Source organism: Periplaneta americana, chromosome 9, assembly GCF_040183065.1.
Source record: "Periplaneta americana isolate PAMFEO1 chromosome 9, P.americana_PAMFEO1_priV1, whole genome shotgun sequence".
In the NCBI taxonomy this organism is placed as follows: domain Eukaryota; kingdom Metazoa; phylum Arthropoda; class Insecta; order Blattodea; family Blattidae; genus Periplaneta; species Periplaneta americana.
In genome coordinates this window covers 74,329,330-74,350,225 of record NC_091125.1, presented here as the reverse complement: position 1 = coordinate 74,350,225, position 20,896 = coordinate 74,329,330, and the positions used below count along the sequence as shown (strand labels likewise).

At 34.0% G+C, this 20,896-nt stretch overlaps 1 protein-coding gene across 3 annotated transcripts in view; it reads right to left on the bottom strand.

Moving 5' to 3' along the window:
* Positions 1 to 1,033: 1,033 nt before the first annotated feature.
* LOC138706106 (serine/threonine-protein phosphatase 4 regulatory subunit 4-like) overlaps positions 1,034 to 20,896 on the bottom strand; it is a 150,371-nt gene continuing 130,508 nt past the window's right edge. Inside the window, exons 19-20 of one of the 3 annotated variants that reach the window (XM_069835074.1) lie at positions 16,136 to 17,584; positions 1,034 to 4,309 (exon numbers count right to left, since the gene is read on the bottom strand). In XM_069835074.1, coding sequence (XP_069691175.1) covers positions 4,288 to 4,309; positions 16,136 to 17,584 — 1,471 coding nt within the window. In that variant the 3' untranslated portion in view covers positions 1,034 to 4,287. Of the gene's footprint in view, positions 4,310 to 16,135; positions 18,086 to 20,896 lie in introns of all 3 variants that reach the window. The other 2 variants (XM_069835072.1, XM_069835075.1) reach the window with 2 other exon arrangements.

Below are 20,896 nucleotides of genomic sequence, written 5' to 3'. Positions count from 1 at the left end.
AATCTCCGATTATTCAGAAGAAGAGGATAGAGTTATCAGAATCAGCAGAGACTTTCATCTGGTGCATAATGATGATATTAATTATAAAGACATCTCCTTATGAAGTTTTCTACAACAAAGCAAGAACTTCATTGTGTCGGTCACGTTTTAAAAAAAAATGTCTTGGAGTGCACTGTGAGGTTCCTTAAAAAAGTTGGTGTCAAAGTGAAAAAATTAATTTTCCTTCAAAACGAAGGTCGTTTGGCCAGTTCCATTGTGTGATATAGTTTGTAAATGGCCCTGTTCTATGGCATCAGGAAGGAAAAAGTGAACTGTCAGAATTCTTATATTTTCAATGACCTTCGCTAATTTCAAAATGGGATAAAATGATCTGACTGTAGTAAAACACATTAAAATGTTTACATTATTTAAGTTATATATTTTGTAGTAGTTTGTTATACACAGAAATAAAGTTGTTGTAGTCTGAACTCACACTTGAGTTTGGATTCTAAACAGTGTTCAAAACTACCCCATCCTTGTTAAAATGTATCCCAATATAGATAGATTTGAAAAATAGACATACCCTCCAGATTTTACAAAATGTTTGTATCTTTTATAAATATGTTAATTCTACAAGAATAATAATGGTCCCAGCAATGACTTTCAACAGAAACTTCTCCAAAAATAAAAATTACATTGACTATTCTTGTTTTTCGAAAAAGTGTTCAAATGAACCTCCCTTTTCCCTATTGGCATACAATTACTGTAGCTCTGATTCTATATTATGTCTATATAGATGTAAACTGTTTCACGGTAAATTTTATTTTTTAATACTACACTATAATGTTAGTAAATAATATTTATGCAATTGAGGATAAAGAACTTATATAAAAACTTTTAACACTTTTATCACTAAATATTTGGTAAATTTATTATAGAAAGAACTTTCATGTGTTAATTGAAACTATGATGGTAATTTACCGTTGTTAATGACTAATTCCAATTAACACAGGAAAATTCCTCTGAAATTTACTTTGACTATAACTTGGGTGGGGGGGGGGAACTAGTATTTATTAGAGCAGAATATGGAGCCGATAGTATTATATCTTCCCCATTTTGTGTTTATGGATTGACATTGATCTAACGTGATGTTTACTTCTTATGATACCATACAATATTTTGAATTTTACAGACGTCAATTTGAAAGAAAAACGCTGACATGCACAAGAAAAGGAACTACAAAAAGACCGACATACAAAGTCCTTGATTGTTAAGGTTAAAGAGAAAAATATTATAATGGCCTTGGTTCGTTTCCATCCTGTCCTAACATACTGTACATTCAACTTCATCATTGTCTTACCCTTCTTTCTTTACTCTTATTTATAAACGCATTTCCTTATAGATAAAAATAGCACCTAAATGAACAATAATACTGGAAATATAACTAAGAATAGCACCAGTACATAAAATCACAGTCTATCGAGACACCACATACTGTAAGGAACCCTTACAATTGCAAGTGCAGTAAAATTACCATCATGTTGATATAATACATCAGAAAAGTAACAAAAGGGTTTATAACACTTTAAAATCTACTGTAATCATACCAACAAGGCATCTACCATTTAGCTGGATGGCACGTGATTACTTTGTAGATATTACTTTTTATTGTTGTACATTGTAAACAAAATATATGGTAACCTAAATCAAATATCAGGCCACTATAAAATAGATACTTTCGAATCAACAAAATTCACTCTTCAAGGACAGAAAATATTTCCAACTATGCAGAGCTTCAAGTAGTAGTAAAACTGCTAATGAATTATACTGGGAAGCAAGAAGGCAAATGTAAACCCTTTAAGAGCCTAGAAAAAATATATTAAAAGACATTAATTGTGAAATGTTACTATGCATGCCAAATGGTAACAGAACAATATTTAAGTACGTATATATTTTCGAAATACCGAAATCTTTTAAAGTCTCCTAAATAATTTCATGACAGCATGCTGATCATGAACATTATTCATTTACTTAAATCCGTTTGCATGAAAGTTACTTTATATATTTCTAAATATTCTCTGGCAAATGTAATCAGAACTATCCATATCTCAGACTGTTTAACTTACACAAATAACATGACACTTCAAATTAATTTTGAAAACTTTGAGGACATTTCTTGAGACCATACATTAAATAGCAAACAGCAACTGCAAACATTACCATCTAGATTCAGCATTCATTGTGCAATTCTACATTGCATAAAGTCGGACAGCTAACCTAATCACATCCAAGTAGCAACGTTTTCCCATTCTTAAAATTAGTTACAAACGAAGTCCATTTCATCACTGCAACAACACACTTTTTTCATGTCCAGAATCAAGAGTTATATTTAAGAAATAATTTTATAGCAAAATTCATTCAGTTCTCAAAGTAGTTAATATTTATTATAAAGATATATAGAACATATTTTCGTCACATGATTTTATTGTGAAACAAATAATGAGACTTTTGTATATCACTACTTGCAATTATTAGTGTTTAACTTCTTAAATATGAAACCCCAATTTTTTTGTATGTCTAATCACAGATCCTACTACTGGATCACAGTAGACAATCAATTCAAATTTTTATCACTAATTTCCCATATGGCATTATGATAACGAATGCCCCCTACATACCAATGTTTATGTAGGATAATCTAGAGACACATAATTTTTTTTGTCAGTGTAGAAGAATTCTAGCTTGCTTTTACTATAACAAAGCTTTAATTATTACACAGGGAGGCAAAAGAAAAAGTAAATAAATAAAAAATAACTGTTCATTTTAAAATTATGTAAATACACTATCCATTGGACTTGTATAGTTATGAATGATGAAATGTTTTCTTTAACTTTCTAACTAGTGGCTGGATGTGAAACTCCTTTCTTATTTGCACTTCCTTTGAAAATGATTGGTCAAAATACATTTATTGCCATTTTGACTCAAAATGCATGAGTTTCATTATTATAATTTTTCCATGTTTTTCAATATTGTATTGCTTCTCTTCTGTGTTTGTTGTGAGGAATGTTGTTGTTGAATGTTGATCTCGTCATTACAACATTAGATTCAATTGCAATAATGTTCCTAATAGCAGACGAAGTTGCAAAAGCTATTGTCCTTATTGGCATTGGTTGTAGTTTGCATTATGCTGCTGCCATTTGTGCATCATACTCAATGGTTAGAGAAGCAGTAAAAAGATTCATGGAAATGCAAAGTTATTCTAGGAAACCTGGATCTGCCAGAAAACGAAAAATTATTAGTGAAAGTGCTTTCAAGATCTTTCAAGATTGGCCGGCGTCAATGGAGTCAGAGTTATCCAGACTAACAGGCTGTGGTCTACTGGCGATGTTACGACCAGACATTTAGTCTACAGACATCATCAGTGGCGAAGTGATTTCTTCAGTGTGCCAGGGACAACCAGTTGCAGTTGTAGATGAAACATCTGGTCGTAACATCGCCAGTAGACCACAGCCTATTAGCCCAGATAACTCTTAACTCCATGCTTTCAAAAGTTACACCAAAATTGAGAGAATGTTTCTTTTAAAAATAAGTACGAAAAACTGATGTAGAGGAACATACTGTCTTACCTCAAGTAATAAACCTCAAAGTTCCTGAATATGAAATGTGAATGCTACCTTTTACAGCATTCTTATGTAATTTGTCAGACAATGCATTCTAAATTACGGTATAAAAATATGATCATTCTACATATGAATAAAAAATGTGAATGCTATGAAAACTGCAATTAATGGATATATATCATTAACTTACTTTCACGCTTCCCAGCCTCATCTACTCCTAGAGTTTTCCTACAATGAAATAATAGTTAAGTACATATACTGGAGAGCTTTCTAATGAGTAAGTATTGTTATAGATGCTACATATTACCATGCTGTGCCAAATCCAATCTAGGGGTAGAGAGGCTAATTCTTATGAAAAATGTTTTAAAGCTGAATATATTTCTTTGTGACTCAAATATTGTGTAGTAATTGTCTAACTATTACTTTTGGTTTGGACTGGTAGACTGTTTAAGGTGACTCACTTTGTTATGAAAGAGATTCTGAATTCATATGCAATGTTGTAACACATGCATGAATGCTTAAGTAAAGTTACAATATTCTAATATTATTATATTATGTGATAACTGATTAACTACTCGAGCAGTAATGGACGTTTCATAAAATTAAATATTCATTATGACATTTATTATAGTGACATTTTACTGTGCTAACTAAAGTTCTATTTCTTGACAACAGCTCCAGCTGCAATTCACTGAGGTCTAGAGAAATTTCTGAAAATAAAAATAACACAATTTATTATACTTTTAACAACATGTATGACTGGTAATATAAGCTACCAAAGCTTTCAAATAAAAGTCAGCCCAAGAAAGACACACAAGAACATAAAGGCAATGGAATTGAGTTTTTTGGTAAAAATGTTTGCCTTACGCTGATTATATGAGAAACTATAAAAATGCCTACAAAAACAACAACATTCTAGTACTTTGAGATCAGTAAAGTTGACATGGATTCCAAAACACATGGAATTTAGAGCAATAAAATTGACAATATATTGACCAAAGAAGAGGAAATTTATTTACAAGACTTGAACTTCTGTTTGATTTTTCTTATAGTTCTGTCAATTAAGAAGGATTCGATGATTAGTAAACACAATAATACTGAAAAGTTATTGAAGTTTGCAGGTACTGAAAAGGTCTAATTAAAGAACCGAATACAATCAGGTCTTCAGCTAAGCAGAAAAAGACTGACTGCTAATTGGACATTCTGAAGTGAAATATCACCTATTCAACTTTGAAACAGGCGTATATGGTATATCCGTTTTGGTCTAGGCCTCTAGATGTTTAAAGACAAATGAAACTACGCATTTAATATGTGAGCTCTCTGAAATCTCAATTGATAGCATAATATAATTTGGTGTTCAGTGTAAGGGACTCACAACAGAGTTTGGAGATTACAATGCATGAGCTTCATTAAGGTCAGTTCACACTACGTGACTTGGAATACGACAGTAGTACTTGTCTAAACAGTTGACTGTTCAAGCCAAATTATAATGTGTCAAGGTTTCTACGATCCATCTCAGACATCCATTCAAAATGGAAAACTGTTATGAAACCGTAGTCTAACAAGAATATGTTGTACAATTGAAGGGGATTCACAGTACAATACAACTAGGAGATAAATAAAATTATGGAATTATTACAACTTTGACTACAGCAAATAGTTTCTTGTTCTCTATACGAATGTATCATAAGTGTCCCATAATTACAGCATGATATAAAATAATATGAGAGAGAACTAATAACAAAATACAGAAATATCCCCTCCATAGAACATAATGTCCTAAGACTATAAAAATATTCTATAACAAAGGAAAATATCTATATAAAACTGTTAGAAGTATATACGAAATTAAAGTATTAAGAAAGAAATTAACAACTTCAGGAAAAACTATGGGTACAAAAAAAAAAAAAATCTGAAGGTGTTTATTCTCAAATGTTTCTTTTATATTAAGGTGGACTGTTTCTTTTATATTACTGTGGACTCATGACACATTTGTGTTAAAAAACTTTCTTTATACATTTCTCTTTTCTGCCTTCCTGTAGTGCATGTATTTTTACATCAACTGTATACAGTGCCCAGTCAAGACACTAAACAGTTGTTTTGCCTTATAATAATCGAGCGTTGGTTTGAAATTTTTAAAATTGTCTGTTCAATAATCATATTGTACTGCTGTCGTACTACAAGTTATACAGTCCAAAGTGACAAATACCCTCACATTTAACCTATTTAGGTATATACTGACAATAGTTTCATGTTACACCACTGAGCTTATAGACTGCAGGAAGTATAAAATAGAGTTTCTGCATCTATAGCACTAGAACGTGAGTGCTCAGCATCATGCCACACGAGGTTGTTAACCCAGAAAAAGTTTCAAATACAGGTACTCATTTTACAAAAGGTTGAGTGATTCAATAATTCTGAGAGCTACAGTATGTCAAAAAAATAAGTTCCTGTTTTTGTGCTTTTCTAATTGGCAGACAATCATTTGATGGCTGCATATGAAGTCATGTATTTGTCTTAAAATTTAAAACAATAGAATTAATAAGGTAAGTGACGTTACAAAACTGTCAATTACCAAATGTTGCTAGAAATATTGAAATCAAATAACCTATTCAACTGAACCGTAAACTACATCACTGAATCAATATTAATATATAACTTGTTACCTAGGGTGGTGTGGGGTTCAAAAGTATTTCCTTCCTACTGTCCTGGAACTTAGACCTGTACTCAATTACCATCTGTAACAGGAAATTTTGTCTTCTTCATCCTTGATCAAGATGTTGCTGCATTCTTGTATTAATTTTACATCACGTTCTGTCACTTCATTTATTACTAGTAACTCTTAGAAGATATGGAAAGCTTATTTTATTGTGTGTCTGTTTCCCACTTACCAGGATTCACATCAGAAACACATATGAGATTTCATATTTTGAAACAAGTAGTTTCTGGTACTAGGTGTAATAAACTGACTTAAGTCTTGTGACACTACTTCCTTAAATTCTATTCACTCAATATATATTTATTCTTATTGATGTTCTCTACGAGATCAGGAGACTTCATACATTCAATCAATTTCAGTTTTATTACCTAGGATAAATGGGTACCGAAAAGAGAAATAGATACTATCTTACGAGCCAAGTACCACAAATAGCCACAAAACTTTTTCAAAGTCAGATGGAAAATTTATTGCCTTGTTAAAATAATACGTTGCCAGTGCTTTAAGAAACATAAGTCATTGAATGGTGCTTCCATGGCGTTTGGACACATGAACCAAGCTTCCATGTACAATATGACAATAAACAAGCAAATTTCTCGAAATGTTCTTCTTTTATGCGTTTCAAATGGAATTGTTTCCCAAACATGAATATTTTCAAGATATATATTGCTTTTGACATTCACCTAGCATGATGGAAGACACGAGGGAAATGAAAAGGAATTTCACGAAGTAAATCCCCCCCAGAAATACAACAGTGAGCTCCCGGAGTACTTTGTAGACATCTCTGCACTGTGTTTGTTCCAGATATCTGAAACAAAACTGTAGTATTTGTTCACGACTGTTTCGAACAGATCATCATCATCATCATCATCATCATCATCATCATCATCATCATCATCATCATCATCATCATCATCATCATCATCATCATCATCATCAAGGCTTAGGCTTCTCAGGCCTGTTCCGACTTCAGAATTGGTTTTTACATCTATTGTCTGTGCATTTAGAACTGGCAGATCAAGGTCATGTACAAACATACAAAAGTACAAACCATGCACGAGTCACTGAACTGAAAACTGTGAACTGAAGCACTGGTAATTTCGACTGTCCCAGCTGACTTTGAGGAGAATGGCCCAAGATTGGGGTAAGCACATGTGGCAAATGCAGTCCATTGCTTGACCTTGAGCCGCCAGTTAGAAATGCCCTGATAATAGGAACTGGTCATCCTTGTCTTTTAAATCCTATTAGTGTGTAGGTAAAAAGTATTTTGGAAATTCTACACCTATCATTCTCAGGAAGTGATCATACCAATTTTGTCTCTGTATTTCTACTTAATTGAGGGGTGCACTGCAATATGTACACATACCTCAATATAATCGCAACCATTAGAAATACAAAGAAAATGCACATATCTTGCTGTTCCATCACATTGGTGGCGAATATGAAATGTCTTACTGTTTATGCACAGCTTATAATATGACTCCTACACGTAATTAGTAATGATAATGGAGTTAGGTTAGTCAACTTTGCGACATCAAAAAATTTAATTGTCAAAAGTACAACATCCTCCCATAAGGATATACATAAATATACTTGGACTTCTCCAGATGGACTGACACACAACCAGATAGATCACATCTAGATAGATAAAAGAAGACATACTAGTATAGTAGACATTCGAACTTTCAGGGGGGCAGATTGTAATTCTGACCATTATTTGATAATTGGAGAACTAAGAGAAAGACTATCAGTAGCCAAGCGAGTAGAGCAACAAGTTAATATCAGAAGATTCAATATTCCGAAATTAAAGGACGAGGAAACTAATCAACATTATCAGGTCGAAATTTCAAATAGGTTTGCCGTATTAGCAAGTTCCGACGAAGTTGAGGAAAAGTTAGATGTTAATAGCACTTGGGAAAATATCCGAGATAAATCAAAATTGCAGCTGAACAGAGCATAGGTTATTATGAAACTAAGAAAAAGAAACCGTGGTTTGATGAAGATTGTTGCATGGTAGTAGAAAGAAGGAAACAGGCAAAATTGACATTCTTACAGGATACAGTTGAGGCGAATAGAGATAATTATTTCAATAAAAGATGGGAAGCAAATCGTACACTTAGCAATAAAAAGAGAAATTACTTGAAGGAAAAACCGAATGAGGTAGAAACAAATAGCAAAAATAAAAACATTAGAGATTTATATAAGGGCATAAAGGAATTTAAGAATGGATATCAGGCAAGGGTAAACGTGATCAAGGATGAGAATGGTGGCTTGCTTGCAGACTCTCATTCAATCCTGAACAGATTGAAAAACTATTTTGGGCAACTACTAAATATACATAGGCCAAATAGAAATGACCGGGACGAAATTGAAATACAAACTGCTAAGCCAATTATACCCGAACCCACACTGTCTGAAGTCGAAATTGCGATAGAAAATCAGAAAAATTATGTCTCCAGGTATCGATCAAATTCCAGCAGAATTAAAACAAGAGGGTGGAAGCGTATTATCTAACGAAATTTATAGGCTTGTACTTGCTATTTGGGAAAAGGAAATTGTACCAGAACAAGAGAAGGAGTCCATAATCGTACCTATCTTTAAGAAGGGGGACAAGACTAACTGTAGTAACTTTCGAGCAACATCACTTTTGTTGACGTCGTACAAAATTTTGTCCAATATTCTTTTGAGAAGATTAACTCCATATGTACATGAAATTATTGAGATTTTAGGCGTAATAGATCGACTATTGATCAGATATTTTGTATTCGACAGATAATGGAGAAAAAATGGGAGTATAAGGGTACAGTGCATCAGTTATTCATAGATTTCAAAAAAGCATATGGCTTGGTTAAGAGAGAAATTTTATGTGATATTCTTATTGAATTTGGTATTCCCAAGAAACTAGTTCGATTAATTAAAATGCGTCTCAGTGAAACGTACAGAAGAGTCCTTATAGGTCAGTTTCTGTCAGATGTGTTTCCAATTCACTGTGGGCTAAAGCAAGGAGATGCACTATCACCTTTACTTTTTAACTTTGCTTTAGAGTATGCCATTAGGAAAGTTCAGGATAATAGAGAGGGTTTGGAAGTGAATGGGTTACATCAGCTGCTTGTCTGTGCGGATGACGTGAATATGTTAGGAGAAAATACACAAACGATTAGGGAAAATACAGGAATTTTACTTGAAGCAAGTAAAGAGATAGGTTTGGAAGTAAATCCCGAAAAGGCAAAGTATATGATTATGTCTCGTGACCAGAATATTGTACGAAATGGAAATATAAAAATTGGAAATTTATCCTTTGAAGAGGTGGAAAAATTCAAATATCTGGGAGCAACAGTAACAAATATAAATAATACTCGGGGGGAAATTAAACGCAGAATAAATATGGGAAATGTCTGTTATTATTCAGTTGAGAAGCTTTTATCATCCAGTCTGATGTCAAAAAATCTGAAAGTTAGAATTAATAAAACAGTTATATTACCGGTTGTTCTTTATGGTTGTGAAACTTGGACTCTCACTTTGAGAAAGGAACATAGGTTAAGGGTGTTTGAGAATAAGGTGCTTAGGAAAATATTTGAGGCTAAGAGGGATGAAGTTACATGAGAATGGAGAAAGTTACACAACACAGAACTGCACGCATTGTATTCTTCACCTGACATAATTAGGAACATTAAATCAAGACATTTGAGATCGGCAGGGCTTGTAGCACGAATGGGCAAATTCAGAAATGCATATAGAGTGTTAGTTGGGAGGCCAGAGGGAAAAAGAATTTTGGGGAGGCCGGAACGTAGATGGGAAGACAATATTAAAATGGATTTGAGAGAGGTGGGCTATGATGATAGAGACTGGATTAATCTTGCTGAGGATAGGGACCAATGGCGAGCTTATGTGAGGGCGGCAATGAACCTCTGGTTCCTTAAAAGCCAGTAAGTTATAATATGACTATGTCGCAGTTTCGTTACGTAGACAGTAGAGGGCTCTAGTGTCGGTGCAGCTACTTAGACATTACTGAAGGAAACAGACAGTACTTTCAGAAGCTTTTCGAATATGCACTTCGGTCAGAAGCACTAGATTCTGAATGTGATGAATCCGAGCTGGAATATTGACTGATGATATAAAATAGTCCTTCGTAATGTGGTAAAATCAATGTGAAGAAAACGTTTTGGAAACACTAATGTAATAATACTCATAAGGTGATGCAATTTTTTTGGATATATTTTGATTTTGAGAAGCCACCACCTAAAAGCGCTGTGATATACAAGGAAATACACAAGTTATATTTTCTTATGTAATGTAATGTATATTTAACGTGTAGTATGAAAATAAAGTTCAACTCTTAAAGTATTTTATGTCCGTGTATTACATTTTAACCCATATTACATTTAGCAACCTTTGAAAGAATATGTAATGTTCTCATGGATATGAAATAACAAAGCAAGTTGTATTATATTTCTGCAATAACAAGGCAACTGGTTTCTTATGTCTGCAATAACAAGGTAAGTCGAAGTACTTTACTATTAATGTATCAAAATAACAAATTCAATAACGAGATTTTGACGAATACATGAAACTTATACATATAAACTATCAATAATACTAGGTCAAAAACCAGATTTGCAAAGGCCTTTCTTTGTTAATGAAAACAATGTTACTTTTACTTACTGCCAAAAACCCACTTCTTACACATACCTTGTTATTGCAGAGCACCCCTCAATTGTTCTCATATCTCTGTATTTCTTTCCTGGTCCATAAGAGCACAGCCCGCAGTTGGTCTCAGAAATCTCATCTCTGATGCTTCTATCTTTCTCTTATCCATTCAGATCAGAGTCCAATTTTCACTGTCATACATTATCATGGGAACTGCCATAATTTTATAGAACTTAAGTTGAGTATCTTGTCGCATTTTGTTTCTTAAATTTTTTCTTATGATTCCACACATTCTTTGAAACTTCTGTAATTTTATATTTATGTCTTCCTTCTAGCAGTATGATATATATTAAGCTTTAATAATTGAAGGATTTTACTTGCTCAATAATATTGTTCTTTATAACTATTTTGCATCTGAGATGATTTCTTCCTTGGAATGCCATTAAATTTGTTTTTGTTTATGAAATGTTAAAGTTATATTCTTTGGTTATTTTTTCTGTTATGCAGCTCTTTGGAGATTATCTTCTGATGTAGTAAAAACAGTCTGATCAACAGCAAATAAAATTACGTTTAAAATTGTATCATTTATTTTAAAATCTTCGACTAAAACATCTTGCCAGTTCCTAATATCGTAGTCAATATAAATGTTAAATAATGCTGTCTAACACATTGGTTCACTTCTTTCTGTAATATTGCTAACTGCTATTCCTTTGTCAATACTTATTCTTGTGTTTGAGTACAAGCTTCGTATTACTTTTAAAATGTGTTTTGGATATCCATCCATTTCCATTATAATCCATAATTTCTTTCAGTTAACCCTATCAAAAGCCTTCTCATAATCTACAAACAATGTAAATGTTAAAAGATTATATAAAGGTAAAGGTAAAGGTATCCCCGTCACATGCCATGAAGGCACTTTGGGAGCATGGAGGTAGAGCCCCATGCTTTCCATGACCTCGGCACTAGAATGAGGTGGTGTGGTTGGCACCTCGCTCTGACCACCTTTTACACCCAAAAAAGACCCGGTACTCAGTTTTATAGGAGGCTGAGTGAACCTTGGGGCCGTTCTGAAAGTTTGGCAACAAGAAAAATCCTGTCATCACTCGGGATCGAACCCCCGACCTTCAAGTCCGTAGCCAGCTGCCCTACCAACTGAGCTATCCGGCCGCCTAGAAGATTATATTCTCTCCTTTTTTCCACAAAAAGGAACTATTTTCTTCGAGAGCATTGTAGGTGATGCGGTCAGGTACCAATCATAGTACTTCTAACCATGTGCTTCTATTTACATTGCTTTTTTACTTATATGATAGACGGAGTTTAGAATGATTAAGCCTGTAACATATTTGTAGGTCTACCTCTTATTTTGCATTTCTTGGAACTCCTTTTATTTTACCTGTCAATAATAACAAATCATAGCAGTCTGCATCAAGCAAAGACCTTAAAAAATGCTTATGTTAGAAAAAAAGATAAACAATATCTCTCCAGCTTGGTTAAAAGTGCTTCTAGGAGGTCAAAATTTTTGTGCAAAACATTGGTACCATTATGCAACTTTTGCAAACCCTTAAATTTTTAATTTCGAGAAAAAATTTTTTTCGGCCTTTTTCAATATGCCCTAATGAGTAATACCCTTGACGGCACAATGGATGATTTATTGTATGACTCAGTTTCTGATGTAGGAGAATATTTACCTCCAGAGATGGGTTTTGATGATGAAAATTAAAAGATACCAAAATACAGTATTTATGAACTAGATCAGCGTTTCTCAAACTATGGTCCGCACACCACCTGTGGTCCTCGAGGTCCTGCCCTTGTGGTCCTTGAAAAAAAGGCAGAAGAAAAAATAAAATTCAAACGATTTGCTTATCACTCAATAGCTGAAAATCTCAGAGTATGGAAATGACACATGGCAGTCGCCTTTCACTTTGTCAATCAGTACTGACATTTAATAAAATATATTACCCTATTCTACTGACTTCTCACTCTACTCTCAACAACAAAAGAGGGATTTAAAGCACTATGAACGTTGTGTTTCTCGCCATCTCTTCCCTGCACATCTGGCGCCGCACCTGTAACCCAGCCAGGGACTACCAAATTCATAACATAGGACCGAACCTTTTCATGTATGTATGACTTTCTTAATAGTTTTGCCGACACCCAGTCTGCACATTGAAATGGTAACATACTGTACGTCGTACACCAATAATACAACTCTGAGATCACAATTTGAAACTTATTTTCTAAGTAAACATGACGAATTTTCATGGGTTTGTGATCACTTTCATTGCGATATTGAAACTAACAAACTTTTATTGAGTGAAAGAGAACAGTTAATTGAATTCTCGAATGAGACCGGCCTTAAATCCAAGCATAAGATAGGTTAATTTCTGGACCGCATCACAAGTGAAAAGAGAATATAGTGAACTGTACAATGGTACTTTAGAGATTATAATTCAGTTTGCTTCTACATATCTGCGTGAGAAAGGGTTTTCATCACAATATCTAATAAAAACAAAGTAGGCTACCAAAATCGACTCGATGTATGTGACAATCTCTGACTTAAGCTTACCAGCATACGTCCAAATATAGAACAACTGTGCAAGAATCGGCAGACTCATTCATCTCATTAATGTGAGTACCAACATTTATTTATTTTTTTAGTTAATTAGTTAAAGATTATCCAAACTCCAATAGCCTTGAATTATTAAAGAAACAAAAATGAATTTTCTTCTATTAACATTAGCTTAATTAGTTAATACTAATATAAAATTAATTTAATTAATCTTCATTAATTAATTCTATTTTAAAATGTAAGTATATTGATATTAAAATATACTACAAAAATGATAAATTTGCTTTCGATGGGAACAAGAGTAAGGTGGTCTGCGGAACTGTTCTGACTTAAAAAAGTGGTCCCCACTTCAAAAAAGTTTGAGAAACGCTGAACTAGTTTATTTGTTTAGATGCGAATATGTAGAAAATTACTTTATTTTTAGTAAATTCATGACATATGTGGGAAATTATTTTTTTCTAGAACATTTCTAAGGAAAAGGGATGCATCTTATACATCGGAAAATATAGTACATACCGTATTAAGAGTTTTTCACATCCCAAAGTTCGCTTTCGACTTTTCCTCCACCTATTTATAAAGGAACAGACAGTGAAATTCCTTAACATGAGGTATGCATGATGCCAAGCCTTCTACTTCCTATCTACACAGAATATCACATAGACATCTAGGCCTATGTACTATGTGGTACTTGAACTTGCAACCATGATTTAACAAATCTTCAATTTTCTGCTTCAGACTGACTTGTACATTATAGCCAGGAAAATTCAATAACGATAAAATGTACTAAAGAAATTTAAGTGTGTAATGGCTGTCATTATTCTAATTTACTCCTACTTTCTGCAGTCTAAGCAATTTCTGCACTCTGTGGTAAGTACAAGCATTTTGTAACTTTTTCTCCACTCTCACTTTAATCTCCCAACTTGACAAGATCAGACTTTGAGGAATAGCCATGTCATATTGCACTGAAACCCTATATAATAAATTCATAGTATATAAAGTACAATGAACGTAAGTCATTAATTAAATTAAAGGAATTTTGTGTTTTATTTCAGAGCAATGTGTCAAGATGTGACCAGATGAATCGAAAATGATATTGTAAATGTTAAGTAGTTTCTCTTCAGGATGTCATAGAGATTTATATATTCTCCGGTTCCCCTGTGGTATCCCAACAATTTTCCATAATTATCTCATCTCATTGCTCATCATGGGTGTAAAATAGACCATCCTCCTGCGGTGCACCCTAAGCAATGACTCTATCAGTAAATTGGTCTATTCAACTGGCTTCCTATGGGTGAATGACAAACAGTCAAGTACCCGCCATTAGTTAAAAAATACATTTATATTCATGATATAACTGGTATTCAATATCATTTCCATTAAAGTATTTAACTTAAGGACAAGATCAATGTCCTATTTTACCAAAACTTGCAGAATAGAGAGTAGAAGACAATTTTAATAACTATATAACATATCCAAATACCTATCATTCATTATAATATTATGTTAATTAAGAGCATTATGTGGTCAATTATATAGATACATTTAAAAATTTTGTTGCACTTTCTGTTCTCTGTAAGACAGGTTAAAGTAGAAAATTGTCCGAAGTTAGTCATGCACTTGTGCACACACACACAGTGATACACTCACTGCACAACCCCAGATAAAATTTCCAACAGATGCTATGATATTTTTGGTATATGAAGCGACTCTGGGCAAGCTTTCTTGGAGCACTTTAATTTTCTCTGCCATTACTATTCCATTATTCTTCCAAAGTAGCTATGTTATTACAGTATTATGCCTGGAAGAATGTTAGGATTGTACAATGAGTGTATCAGCTTGTGGTAAGTTCATAGTATTTGATAAAATTAACTATCTATCTGAAACCAGAGAAAAAATAAATGCTTAGCAATGAAATTTCCTAAAATTAATATTTATTGTTTGGGAGGGGGGAAAAGTAATATTCTAAACTCGCACTTCCCGAATATCTGAAAAAGAAAGGGAAGAAAAAGAAACAAGAAGTTTTAACTTCATCATCAAAGTTAAATAGTAACTATGAGTTTTTAGGCTTTAACGGTGACTGTGATTGGAATTAGGCTTTTGTATCCTGGAACTTGACATTTCCTATGTTTCGAAACTACATACAGGTTCCATCATCAGGGTAAGACCAGAGAGAGATCTGGTGTAATGAGCCCAACAGATTAGATGACATCTCTGGTCTTACCCTGATGGAACCTGTATGGAGTTCCGAAATGTTAGAAATAAATTCCAGGACACGGTGGATTACCCAAAAGCCTAATTCCAATTAAAAAGTAACGATTTAAAGAAAATAAATTCGGAATTAAAAATTTCTTTAGCTACCTACAGGACTGAATTATACTCAGATTTTATGCTGTATGATATGTCAAATTTGGTGCTGAGTTATTTCATAATTACTGTCTACAAGAAAAGTAATATCTCGTTTTGAAAACAAAAACTTCACGTCATGATGATTCCACGTGATCTTATAACATGAATAACGGAGTATTATGAATCATTAACATAAAATCCAAGACATAATCTCCTACACCATGAGCAGAGCAAACAAAATGTGATAAGATTAGTTACCTGACAGGAAGTCTACTTGTTCCTGGTTCTGCCAACTTCAGATTGCTCATATAACAGTTCAAGCTCCCAAGAGACAATCTCTGGTGCAACTTTTCTGTTCCTGTTGGACTTGTAGCTCGACTATTGGGAGCAGTCCTCTGTCGAAGTCTGCTGCTACTCCCACATATCAGGATGGTTGGACTTGATGCTCGGCTATTCCCAGGACTGGAGTGACAGCTTGTGCCCCCTCCCCTTGGAATTTTACTTGTGTGGCTTCCCTTACAGGAAGTTCCGACATCATCCAAAGAACGGAAGTCTCGCTGTGGATTTCTACTACATTCAGATTTATTATTTTCGGTAACAGTCTTGCAACTTTGTGCTGAAAACATCATCAACTCTTTTTGTACATTAGTAGAAAGGAACTTGTTTTCCACTTTCTTCCCTTGTACCCTAGCCCGAACACTCAGCCTATCCATGTCGTCCCTTTCTAGGGAACTGTGTCGTCGCACTGTATGCTTTACTGTTGATGGAGTGATCAAGCTTCGCCTCTTTACAGTAGTACCTATAACTGACACGTCTGTTCCAGTCTCTCTATCCAGAGAAGTTCCCCTCTTCATTTGGCTTTGTGAATTAACCAGACTTTTACGTGGTTCTGGCCCTATGGAATGGCGGTTTGATGCTGCACCTCTCTTTATTACCGGAATGTCTGTATCACCTCTAGTGCTTTGTACTACTGAGTTGTAACTATGCCGCCTATTGGTAACTGATGTTCCTGATAATTTTCCTTCACTTGGATTTTGATTTCGTCCATTTCCTTTTCTCATTGTGAAGTTTTCATTATTCTTTTCTGAACCATCATCTGTTGACACTTGCATTCTTTCTAAGTAGCTATGTCTTCTATTCTCAGAAGTAACAGAATTCTTCTTTCCTTCATTACCTTCACATGGCTTTACTTTAATACTTTTGTCTCCTTCCATGTAACTGTGCCTTCTATTAGTAACTGCAGAAGTCACTGATGTTTTCTGCTTATTTGCCATATTCATCTTTCCCTTTGTGATTGGTTGATTCTGGTAGTCATTCTTTGTACCAAATACTCCAGAATTACGTTTATTAACATTACTCGGAATGAAAGTCTTTTTTGACGTCACATTTACAGAAACTGTGGATTTGGAAATTGTTGTAGTATTACTAGTTTTTGTAACCACTTTTTGAGTCGTACTGAAGCTTGGTTTCTGCTCTGCATTATCACTAACAGATTCAGAAGAATCTGAGCGTTCTGTATTCAAATCCTTCAATGAAACAGGTTGTGTGATGTTTTGAGAATCTGCATTAATCGTAGCAGGGGTATTCCTGTTCTTGAACAGAATCTCCCGTAAATTTGGAATCCTTGATGGTAATGGTGTGAAATCTGATGCTGCCAGTTGTTGTGGAATTCGTATTCCTGCATCCACGTAGAATTCATCTTCCAAGCTGGAAACAATAAACTTTGTAGATGATTCGGAATGGTTAGGGTCCAAGCTGTGAGTGGTGCCAGGGTTGAATCTGTGGTACTGCCAATGTCCATGATGAGCATTTGGTGAACCACCCAGAGCATATACCTTATACTCCAACTTAAGCAAACTGGCAGGCTGCTTGTCGCCAAATTCATGCAGGTTAGTTCCCTCTCTTTCAGCGTCATATACGTCCCGCAAAGTAGCACAGTCTCCATTGGAAGCAATGGTGTTAGATTTGAGTTGTGACAGATCAGTGGAAGCAAGAAGGTTATTATGTAAGAGATTGAGTGTTTGAAGATGCATCTCTTTAGTCCCAGCAACACACTCACAGAAACCGTGGTCATTAGTAGGCGGAAGATGATGAGGAAATTCTAAGTGAGAATGCGCACAGCAATCCATCACATCATGTTTCGCTAGACAGATATAAGTATGCTGTGCTTGTTGGGAAATGCTGTTAGTTGGGACTGCAAACTGCCAGCTAAAATGAAAGCACACCAAGCACATACTACAGTTAGAAAGCCAAGCATCAAAGTAGTAAGCACATAGTAGCGAAGCAACCAACACCATTAGCAAAATGATACTATTAATGAAAACACATTCACTCAAATACAAATACACAATTGTTGTATATTTTTTAAATAAGTATTCATTATATCAGAAGGTATAAATTTCCCTGAAGAATACAATATTCGACAGTTCTTCATATTGCCTTCGCTTCAAAACATAAAAAATCTCATAGTTTTCAAAATCATTTTAAGTAGGAAGGCCTTCAAAATTGTCAGAAATCTTAGTTTATTTAGATTACAAGAAGTGTACTACCTCTGTACACTAGTTCATATAATATCAAAAGGGTGTGTGTTTTTACGTGTGGCACAACGAAAAGAATACTGGTACTGTAACACTATGAGTGACTAAAACCAGATGCTGGATTGAGATACATATGAGCAGGGAACGGATTTATATGGGCTAAAAATATATGAAATATGTAAATATATATGTAGTTATTTTTACCAAAATATGGAATTAAATATGGATTTTTACCAAAATATGGAATTAAATATGGACTTAAAATTATAAAAAAATGACTATGTACGTTAAATATTGGTACATTTTAATCAAACTAAACAAAAAATATAATGGACGTACCTTATCTTCCAATGTAGTTTCAACAAAACACAATTTTTATTGTCTGTTACCATAACAATAGGTTACAAACATTTCTTTCAAGTGCTGAAAAGTGAATCTTCTTCTATTGTCTCTGAGGATAGATTTATACTGACTAAAAGAGCGTTCGACGTCACAAGAAGTAACTGGTACATAATTCAATTTCACAATGTCTGCTGGGGATAAGTCCAAGTTAATCTTCACTGTTGATTCACCACTCATCACAGCAACAACCTTTTGTAGTTCTTCATATCCAGGGTTTTTTGAAAGTACAGTGTCCACCTTAGCTCTTACTGCATCTGCAACTTTACCTCTACCACGATTCAGTTGTTCCACAGTACTATTTATAATTTCAAAACTTTCAGATAGTGAAAGGTGCCTATTTTGGAGACTTTTGAGCGTTTTTATGATGCATGAAAATGTATGCTGAATGTGAGCTAAGTCATTCTTCACACTTATGTCACAGGTAACTGTTTTCGCAGTATCAATTGAGACTGCATCTTCAGAGTCCAATGCAAGGAGAACATTGTTAATAGAGTCTATATGTTCGGCATAATATTCAACTGCTTCTAGCCATGTACCCCATCTAGTTAAAATTGGCGTTGGTGGCAATGGAATTTCAGGGTACATTTCTTTCAACACGTTAACTCTACTGGGAGCTTTGAGAAATACTTTTTTCACTGATGAAATCAACAAATCTACTTTAGGGAAATTGTCTCTGACCACTTCTGCCACACGATGAAATGCATGCGCCACACAAGTAAAATGAGTCAATTTAGGATATACAACAGATAATGCTTGTCCAGCTTTGACCATATAAGGGGCAGCATCGCTAATAAAGAATAACACATTATCGTACATAATACCCTTTGGCCACAGGATACCCATAGCTTCGTTGAACAGTTTAACTATAGTTTTGTTATTGCACTTTTCTAGAACATCACAATGTAAAAGAATTCGTTCAGAATATTGTTCACTTAACAAACCGATAACTACATTACCAACAAGTCTACCTTCTTTGTCGGGAGTCTCATCAATGGAAACCCAAATTGAACTATCTTTAATTTCATCTCTTATCTTCTGTATTGTCTCATCGTAGATGGATGGAGCATACGTCTTCCTAAGTGTTGACTCATCCGGGATTGTATGTTGAGTATATTTTTCAAGGAATTCCCTGAAGACCTTATTCTTTAGTTTGTAGAGAGGAATATCAGCAGAGATGAGAGAACGGCACAGGTCGATGTTAAACTCAGATCTTACATTCGATGTTGTTGGTTGTGTTAAAAACAATTGTCTCTGCTTGGAATTTAGTTGTTTGTTGGCCTGATGTTTACTAGTTGTAATGTGTTGTTGCACCAGGAACTTTTGTGTAGATGATACTGCACACTGACACAAATTACAAAATAATATTTTATTGTCAGTTGATAAACCATCTTCTTTAAATTCTGAAATGTAACTTGTTAGTTTTGATTTTAAATTGACTGAATGACGTACTTTTGGCATATTTACCGTCTTTATAGTATGATTTACAAAACTGAACCTATGTGTACTCTGACTGGCATTTAACTGTTGAGCTGCACAACTGAAGTCTGTTAAAAATTTTAAATTAAATTAATACAGTTTTGTAACTTACTTTCCCATTGTTGATAGGACTGCTAATTTTCAAATAACTCTGATGTTAAAGGGATTACTGAACATGTGTTTAAATCTCTATTGTTGAAATGTATTTTTAAAAGTTAATGGAATTTTGTTTTGTTTTATTGTTAAACCTAATATAATATGGACTGTTTTATATGAAATATGGAAAATATATGGAAATTAACGAAAATATGTACTAAACTCTAAAATATGGAAAAATATGGAAAATAAAAGTAGGATTTTTCAACCCTACACATTGTGAAACATAAAGATAATGCAAAATATAAATTATATTAGCTTTATAAGTAAATATGTATTTACATATAAATCCTTTCCCTGCATATGAGGTACTTAAGAGAAGAATAGCAAGCAAATATCTCGAAGTTAAAATAAAATAACAGATAAGTAAAAGCTTACAAATGCTAACAGTAACAGAAATGTTTCATACAAAAAATATTATAAAAATGGTAACCTAGTACTTCCATTC